The 9,689-nt window shown below is 38.4% G+C and overlaps 1 protein-coding gene across 3 annotated transcripts in view; it reads left to right on the top strand.

The window, feature by feature from the left end:
- Positions 1 to 9,689, top strand: part of REEP3 (receptor accessory protein 3) — a 71,856-nt gene that overhangs the window by 57,120 nt on the left and 5,047 nt on the right. For all 3 annotated transcript variants that reach the window (XM_004369844.2, XM_023739171.1, XM_023739170.1), the window contains 2 exons: positions 2,358 to 2,505; positions 8,587 to 8,732. In XM_004369844.2, the coding sequence (XP_004369901.1) occupies positions 2,358 to 2,505; positions 8,587 to 8,732 (294 nt within the window). The remainder of the gene's footprint in view (positions 1 to 2,357; positions 2,506 to 8,586; positions 8,733 to 9,689) is intronic.

The following is a 9,689-nucleotide window of genomic DNA, read 5'->3' as shown; positions in this document are numbered from 1 at the left end:
CGCTCACAGGCTTTTAAGACCCCAGACACTACTCACCAAGGTAGAATGTAGCGCATTGTCTTTATAAGCTGTGTCATGCCAATTGAGCTAGATGTTCCTCGTCCTATGGAGAACTCTTTAGCAGGCAAGAGCAATGAAAAAGAATAGGCATACAAAGAGTAGTTTACTTATTACATGCTCAATATCAGTACCATAGCAGCTGCAGAGGAAGATAGACAAAGCCTAAGATTCGTCCCTCTGCTCTGGTTTCTTAAAATCTTGCTCTGGCAGCAAAATATACATAGCACAACAATAGAACTAGCAATAATGTATGAGTTCCTTTGTGATATGCCCTAATTTGTTGATTATCGTCATTAAAAGTACCAAAGTTTGTGTAAATCATAATTTTAAAGCTAGACTCATTCCAATTAAATGGCATTTTGACTCCTTTGCGTTCTGAGATGTGTTTTCTTGGGTACGAGTAGTTTTGGAAGTTACAGCGAGCTTTGGGTGTTGCACCTGATGGGTAGAGGGTACTGGGCATGCATGCCATTTTCCTGCTGTGTGGCAGTGCGACAAAAGTCAAGAATTGCTGAGAGAGGGCACAGGAATACAAAGGTAGGACAAAGAAAATGACATTCCTGAGAAAACCAGGCATCTGCTTGAGATAAGCATTGGTCCTTTTAGTGTGGCTCTGAAGTCTTCTCTCGGCCATCTGTTTAATAAGTAAATGATATCTGATGAAGAAGAACAAAGTCTATTGAGTTAAATCATGCCAAAAATGTTTTAAAATATATGGAATCCAGTAGTGGTATGATTTTTCTTGAGAATAGAGACCCTTTAATAATTAAGGTACCGAACAGTTTGTGCTGGGCTACTAACCGAAAGGTTGGTGGTTTGATTCCACCCAGACAGGCCACAGAAGAAAGGCCTGCTGCTCTACTTTCAAAAAAACCAGCCAATGAAAACGCTGTGGAGCACAGTTCTACTCTGACACACATTGGGTGGCCATGAGTCAGAATTGGCTCCACGGCAACAGGAGTTTAATAATTCCTTTTCACAATTCAAATAATATGGTAGAAATACAAAGCTCAAGTGAAGTGTGGCATTTGTTTTTTGACATAATGTGATATTCCTAACCCTCTAACCCTATGAGGCAGTTCTGCTCTGTTCTATAGGATCGCTATGAGTCGAAATCGACTCAACGGCAGTGAGTTTTGGTTTGGAGTAGCTGAATCAAGACTCATGAATCAAGACCTTTTTCTTCTATATAAAATACATGTTAACAGTAATACCCCATCTTAGGCTTTGAAATTTAGAGATGAACCATTGTAGATGAGTTTCTACGGTAACATTATAACGAGGCAATCATAAATTTACATATTTGAGAAGAAGAAATAAGTGTAAAAAGCTTTAGAAGAATATTTTTAATCTAGTTATAAATAAGAAATGAGTCATCTATATGCTATGTAAATTTTCAAAAGGTAAATTTAGAAGTGACCTTTTTTTCTCTTTTTACAAAGCTTTATAATTTGGAAAAGAATATAGTTATGTCTGAAAACATTTAGAAATGTGCTTTCAGAGCTGGGTAGTGATGACAATCATTGAACTTTCTGCAGTGATGGAAATGCTCTATACGCACTGCCCAACACAGTAGCCACTGGCCACATGTGGCTAATAAGCATTTGAAATGTGGCTAGTGCAACTAAGGAACTGAATTTTTAATTTTATTTACTTTTAATTCATTTTAATTTAAATAGCCACATGTGGCTAGTAGCTACAATATTGTTAATGCAAAATGGCCTGAAGTCAAATTGTACAGTAGTAGATATGCCTTGCCAGATAAGTGAGTTCATTAACAGAATATCATTTTATATCCAAGATTCTTTGGCTCTTAAGTTTTTCCCTTGTTCTAAGTAGAGCCAATACCACTCCTGACTTGGATTAGTTTTAAAACAGTGTCTGTTTTACTTTAAAGAGTTCTTCTAAAGCATAAGTGTAAGCCCTGAAGTGAAAGAATTATGGATGCTATTTACTCGGAAGATAATAAGCTCATCCTAAACTGTTTTACATTTTAAAATTAAATGTAATGCTGAAACATTTAGGGATGAAATATACTGATGTCTACAACTTACTTTGGAAATACGTAAAAAAATAAAATGGACTGATGGATGGATAGATGGTAGATATGTGCTAAAGCAAACACAGCAAAATGTAAATATCATGTGGGTGTTCACTGTACAATTCTATTTTTCTGAAAATCTCACAATAAGAAAAAAGTTCATAATGACATATTGGGCAAAAGTTAAAAGTAAGCATTGTTAAATGTTTTAAAGTATCTTTTTTTTCCTTGAATCTATCACTTCTCTGTTAAATAGAGCCAAGGAGCAATAACTGAACGTTTAAGAAGTTTCAGTATGCATGATCTAACAACTATTCAAGGTGACGAGCCTGTGGGACAAAGACCATTCCAACCTCTACCAGAAGCAAAAAAGAAAAGTAAACCAGCACCCAGTGAATCAGCAGGTGTGCTTGCTTGTTTTAATATATGTCGTTAGCTGCCATCGAGTTGACCCCCCAACTCATGGTGAGCCCATGCACAACAGGATCAGTCCATTGTGATCCATAGGGTTTTCATTAGCTGATTTTTTAGACATGAATTGCCAGGCCTTTCTTCCTAGTCTCTTAGTCTGGAAGCTCTGCTGAAACCTGATCAGCATTGCCACAACATACAAGCTTCCACTGGCATACCAGTGGTGGCTGCACTTGAGGTGCATTGGCTGGGTATCAAACACAGGACTCCTGCATGGAAGGTGAGAATTCTACCAGTGAACCACCAATATATGGTTTTTTTTTAAAATTGTGCTGGTTGGCCAAGATGGGCACTAAAATAACCCATAGTAACTGTCTGAATTTGGGTAGACAAAATTTACGTCTGAGCTTACATTTTCGAGTTTGACACTTAACTGTAGTTCTCTTTCTCTACATTTTTGCTACATAAGGTTAGTATTTGCCTTTTGCTGACCCTGGAAGATGATCCAGCTAAGAAAGTAGCTGTAAACTCTTGTGCTGCTGTGGATTTTTAGAAGCTGTGAGGGTGATTACCACCACCTCCCCCACTCCCCACTACCACTGGTTCTGATCTGTGATAAGTACCCTTGCTACTCGTACTATGTTGTGACATCCAAGGAGTTGTATAGTTAAACCCTCTTTACGGTAAATGCCATGGACAAATAAAGATACTGACTCACAAGATAAAGAATTTTAAGAAGATGACAAAAGATGACTCAGTTTGAAAATAGGATTACTCAAGTGGGAAATGTGTTGAAATTACATACCCTAGTTCAAGAGCTATCCTGTAGATATATTCTAATATAAATTATGAACATGTCAGTTGATATGCTCTAAAATTTTAGTCGATTATTGTGACTTTAGAAACATACACATAAACAAAAAGACTTAGTTCCTTGGTCATTTTAACATATAAAAGAAAGTTTTGGTTCAAGGCTTAGCTAAGAACTAAGATCTTGAGGATATTTGTTATTAATAAATTAAGGCCATAAGGTACACGTCTACTTGACCTTTTTTTTTTTAAGTAGAGGTTTTCTTTACAGAGAGATTGAAAATCGTCCTTTATAGTTAACACCAATTTGAAATATAAATAATAATCACTTCTTAAAAAGAAAAAAATGATACTTTAGTTTTCTTCCATATTCTCCCTAAAGCACGTAACTTGACAAAGTTGGTGGCTATTATCTAAGAAGTAGAAATCAAGCATCGGTCATTGATTAAGGTAGTTAATGCCTTTAAGAGGGAGGAGCCATTGAACTTTGAACCATCAGCCTTAATACATTAATAATGTAAAAGAAATTCCTAATATAGGCATTTTCTTAAGCATTTAATGATTAGATATATTGATTTTTATTTAAGGGGAGCGGAGGAGAGTGTCAGATTTTGTGGACGTGTTTTAAAACCACCACAGCAAGCATGTTCGGAAACAAACATACTTATATACATTTTGTAAGAGTTTTAAATGGAATAATCCTTTTGGTTGACAATCTGGCAATAATTATAAAAATTTACTCCCTTTAACTCAGCAAGAACTTCTAGGAATATGTCATAAGGAAGTGATCAGACAAGTGTTTAGAAATGTATGTATAAGAATGTTCACCTCCTTGTGTATAATGGCAAAATATTGGAACAGACTGAATGTCCAAGATAAATTATTAAGCAAAGTGGTGGTTTATTAGCCATGAAAAACGATAATATTGACCTATACTTATTGATAGGAAAACATACCCAGATTGTGGGGGAAAAAATGACAAAACATTTTGCGTGACATGATTATACTGTACAGGCACAATAAGTAGATGATGGAATGGATTAATAATGTACATTTATTTTTGAAATGCATATACACAGAGGAGAGTCTGGAAGGATGTTACTAAAATGTTAACAGTGGTTACCTCTGAGTACTGGAACTTTTAGTGATTTTTTTTTTTTAACCTATTTCTCAAAATCAGAAATAGAACCACAGTGATCTTCATTTTGAAAGATAATTAAGGTACTCATTTTTGAATATTTAAGTTGAGTAGAAAATGCATATTTTAATGAAGAATTTGACATGACTCTAGTGTCTTCTCTCTTTTTGATGCAGGATTTGGTTAGTAAGTTGCAAAGTTAAATTTATGAATTTCACCTCCGTAATAGATCCCAAATTTGGCTACTTTTCTGTCCAACATTTCTTTTTCTGCCATACTGCAATTCCCTTCACCCTTAGCTTCCCTGCTTTCAGTTTCCTCCATTTCTGATCCGTTCTCCAAAGTGCACCCAGAAGAATCTTTTTTTAAAAACTAATTGTGTCACCTTTCTGTTTAAAATGCTTGTAACAGCAATGCTTCATAGTTCTTTTATGAAATCCAACTCAATAGTACGGTATATTAGCTCTCCAGCCTCGTTCTCGCCCCCCATCGTGTACTAGCTATATAGAATTGTAGGTCGTTCAGGATTTAATTTAGCTACCATCTCCTACGAGAAGTCTTCTCTCACAACCTGCACGCACGCACGCACGCACTTGCGTGCACACAGGCGCCTCCAGGCTGAGTCAATTCTCTTACTGTGTACTTCCAGAGCCTTGACCTTACCTTCTGTTTATAACATGTATCACAGCACTATAATGCCCGTTTGAGTCTGCTTTCCCTGTTGGATTTTAAGTTACTTGACAGTAGAAAAAGACAGTTGTGTCTTTTTCATCATTGTGCCACATAATTTAGCACACTACCTCTCACATAGTCACATTCGAAAAATACTGGTGGAATCCATCCACCACTTTCCTGAAACTGTAATTAGAAAACTAAGTTTTTTTTCTTAAATTAGGAAACAAGGAAAGAATAAGATGTGGTGTAAACAGCTTTTGAATGAAATTCTGATCCCTAATTGTACAAAATGGAGGCAATTCAAATAGCAAGGACTGTTTTTGTTGAAAGGAGCCCTGGTGGCACAATGGTTAAGCACTCGGCCGCTAACTTAAAGGTCAGTGGTTCCAACCCACCAGCTGCTCCGTGGGAGAAAAGACCTGGCAAATTGCTGCGTGAAGATTACCACCACCACCACCCCCCAAAAAAAAAAATGTTGCCGTGGAGTCGATTCCGACTCATAGCGTTCCTACAGGACAAAGTAGAAATACCCCGTAGGGTTTCCAAGGCTGTAAATATTTAGGGAAGCAGACTGCCGCATCTTTCTCTTCTGGATTGGCTGGTAGGTTGGAACCACAGACCTTTCAGTTAAGAGCACTTAACCACTGTGCCACCAGGGCTTCTCTGTGAAGATTATATACAAGAAAACTATGGGAATTCTACTCCATCCTGTCGGGTTGCTATGAGTCAGAATCGACTCGAAATCACACAACATGTTTGTTGAACTGTAGTCTTATGCTTCATCTGTGGCCTTAGAGAACTTTTTGAATCACTTCGCTTCCATTCTGACGCAGTCCTTGATTCCTTGTTCAGTGCTTTACCTTAGTTTTATTACATTGGGTTTTATTATATTGGGATCAGGAATAGTGTATCAGCAACAACAATTGTGAAAAATCTAGAAGTCGCAACCTGAAAACAATGAGTTTTTTGGGGGTTATTTTTTCTCAATTACACAAGTAATAACAGTTTTTCAAGCAAAAAATTGGCAAATAAAAAAAGGAAAATGAAGAAAGTTAAAATCACCTAAAAGCCCACTTCGAAAAGATGTAATAGTTTCATTTTTATATTGTTCCTTTGTTTCTATGTGTACATTTTTTTCCACTTAATATTGCATCAGAAGCGTTTTCCAATCACCTGTCCAGCTCCCAGCCACGCTGGCCTCCTTTCAATTCCTCACAGCAGTCATGCTTCCCCTTACCCCAGGACCTCTGCTGTCTATTTTACCTAAAATGCACTTTTTGGACTGCTGCAGGAAAACAAAGTGATAGAACAAGGATCTTGGCCTACAATAATGCTGGACTGATTCTGCTCCCTAATCTTTCTTAATTCCTACCCTAGAAGTCTGGCAGCATAAAACTGTACCTGCCCAATTTGCAAGTAAAGATTTTTATGTTATTATGAGAATAAAAAGCTTATTAACAACTCTTCATGGTTTGCTTAACCAAACCTGTTGCCGTCAAGTCGATTCTGACTCGTAGTGACCCTATAGGACAGAGTAGAACTGCCCCATAGGGTTTCCATGGAACGGCTGGTGGATTCAAACTGCCGACCTTTTGGTTAGCAGAGGAGCTCTTAATCACTGTGCCTCATGGTTTGCTTAGTGGGTCTCAGATCATTTGTGTCCTAGGAGAGCAAACTAATAAACATTTTACTGAGTGTATTTTTCTTGATATGCAAGGAGCCTCTCCCTGCCTCCTCCCAAGACTGGGAACCCTTCTATTTCTCCTTACCTGAAAATTTGACACTTAACAGAGCCTTGTAACCTCACCCCCTTCTTCATAGCTTACCCAGTATTCTGCTTGCCTTAGACTTGGGCACCTGTCTTGCTCTCTCCAGGAACCTCAGGCAGTGGGTCTCAGAGTGTGGGCCCCAGACCAGTAGCATAAACATCACCTGGGAACTTGCTAGAAATGCAGATTCTCAGCCCAGCCCGAGGCCTTCTGAATTAGAAACTTTAGGGGTGGGGCCCAGCAATCCTTGTATTAACAAGTTCTCCAGGTGACTCTGATATGTGCTAAAATTTGAGAACAAGTGTTTTAGGAATGGGAGAGTTCTTTTCCCTGGATCCCAGCCTCTTGCTCTCAGACTTCCTGACAGTAACCAACTCACAGCCTGGATGTTTGCATATTGGCTAATACTAAGTCTTTGTTAGCACACCCACATGATCTCTTACTGACCTTCTTGATGCGGGGTACTCTCCTTGACTAACATCTGTCATCATAGTCTGCAGTGTTTCTAGTTATGGTAGCCTGCCTGGCCGGGTTTTATTTCGGCAGCTGCAACATCTCTATCACCTCTCTATAGTGAACTCTTTTTTTTTCCTTTGCCTTCGAGTCAGTTCCAAGTCATGGTGACCCCATGTGTTACACAGTAGAACTGCTCCATAGGGCTTTCTTGGCTGTAGTCTTAACAGAAGCAGATCGCCAGGACTTTCTTCCATGGCGTTGCTGGGTGGTTTTGAACCACCAACCTTTAAGTTAGTTGTCCAGTGCAAATCGTTCATGCCACACAGGTACCTTCCGGTGACCATAACTTGCCCAAATTTCTAGGCCCATTGGGTCTTATTTAGGAGTCCCTGGGTGGTGCAAATGGTTAAGCACTGGGATACTGAATCCACCCAGGGGTGCCTCAGAAGGAAGGCCTAGCGTTATACTTCCAAAAGGTCATAGCCATTGAAAACTCTGTGAAGCTCTAACACACGTGCTTCAGAACTGACATGATGGCAACTGGTTTGGTTTGGTTTGGTTTTGGTGGGTCTTACTTAACTCCTACCATTCCCAATCTTGACCAAAGATATGACACACGGGGAAAATAACCTCAATTCCTAACTTAAATCGCAGGTGCTTAAAAAACATATCTAAAACCCCAGCGGCGTAGTGGTTAAGAGCTACGGCTGCTGACCAAAACGTCGGCAGTTCGAATCTACCAGGTGCTCCTTGGAAACCCAATGGGGCAGTTCTACTCTGTCCTATAAGGTAGCTATGAGTCAGAATTGACTCGATGACAACGGATCTTTTTAATCTATTGTAGGAGGTGTTTAGAATTCATGAAAAGGAGAGAGGGTGGGAAGAGATTTCACTATATATCTATATTCTTTGTGATTTTTTTGAACAAGTTGAATGTATTACCTATTCAAAATTTTTTTATAATCTGAAATATGCATAATAGATATAAGAATGGTCAGGGACAACTTTGTGCAAGAAATGAATTATGAGCTTCACCTAGAATAGTGCAAGGGGTAAAGATTCATCATGAAGAGCAGGGAGTTCATTCCAGATGGGAAAGAGAGAGGAGTAAACTGGTAAACGCGGACCATGTAGAGAACTGCAAACAGAAAGACTGCAGTGGAGTGAAGAGGCCGCCCTGCCTAGTATCCTTTCACCAAAACATCCTGTTTTGACAACTCATTTAGGGTATGGAATTCCACTGAAAGATGGAGATGAGAAAACAGATGAAGAAGAGAATGGGCCATACTCAGAAGATGAGATGTTAACACACAAAGGACTTCGAAGATCGCAAAGCATGAAGTCTGTGAAAACTGTCAAAGGCCGCAAAGAGGTTAGTCGAGCATAGAGTTGTTTTCCTAATGATGAGTATTAAGGGATTTCCCCGCTGCATTATCATGGATGTTAATGATCCAGAAATGAAAGATTGAAATGGTAGAAGAGCAGTTATATTTAAACGTCTTTATTCAGATCAGATGTATTAAGATCACTCGAAATTTTAAAAATGGTAAATTCCTAGTCTCCCATCATGGGTAGAAAATAGTAGTCCCATATAGCAAATAATACAGTTATCATGGATACCCAGTGCCATCCCTGTTCGTAAGCAAGGAAGGCAGCTAACAAAATTAACTGCATAGTTTTGCTTTGAACCAACCCTACATGATGATTAAATAGTAAAAGTTTATCCAAAATGATGCATTGTCTTTGTGCCCAGAAGGCAGTGGAGGATTTTGAATGGCCTCAGTTCATTACGTTCAGTGCCCATTGCCATTGTACTAAGGAAAGCATAAATAATACAATAACATTAATGTTTTTATTTATTAGTAATAATAATAATCTGCAACATATATCCCAAATGCTACCAACTACGCTTTTTTTTTTTTTTTTTACTGCACTTCAGGTGAAAGCTTATAGAATAAATAGTTTCTCATGAAACAGAAGTACATGTGTTGTGTCTTATGACATTGGTTAACAACCCCACAACATATCAACCCTCTAACTTCTCAACATCTTTTTTTTTTTTGGTGAAAATACACATAGCCAAAGATACAGCATTTCAAAAATTTCTACATGCACAGTTCAGTGACATTGACTACGCTCCTCCAATTGTGCTGTTATTCTCACTTAAGATGAAGGCTTACGCAACAAAATAGTTTCACATTTAACAGTTACTACAAATGTTGCCCTATGACAATAGTTAACAATCTCACAGCACATCAACAATATCCTTACTCAACCTTGGGTTCCCTATCACCAGCTTCCTTGTCCCCTTCTGCTTTCTGGCCCTTGT

Source organism: Trichechus manatus, unplaced genomic scaffold, assembly GCF_000243295.1.
Source record: "Trichechus manatus latirostris isolate Lorelei unplaced genomic scaffold, TriManLat1.0 scaffold00007, whole genome shotgun sequence".
Classification (NCBI taxonomy): Eukaryota; Metazoa; Chordata; class Mammalia; order Sirenia; family Trichechidae; genus Trichechus; species Trichechus manatus.
Note: the sequence above shows the minus strand (reverse complement) of the source record. Positions and strands in the feature narration are given on the sequence as shown.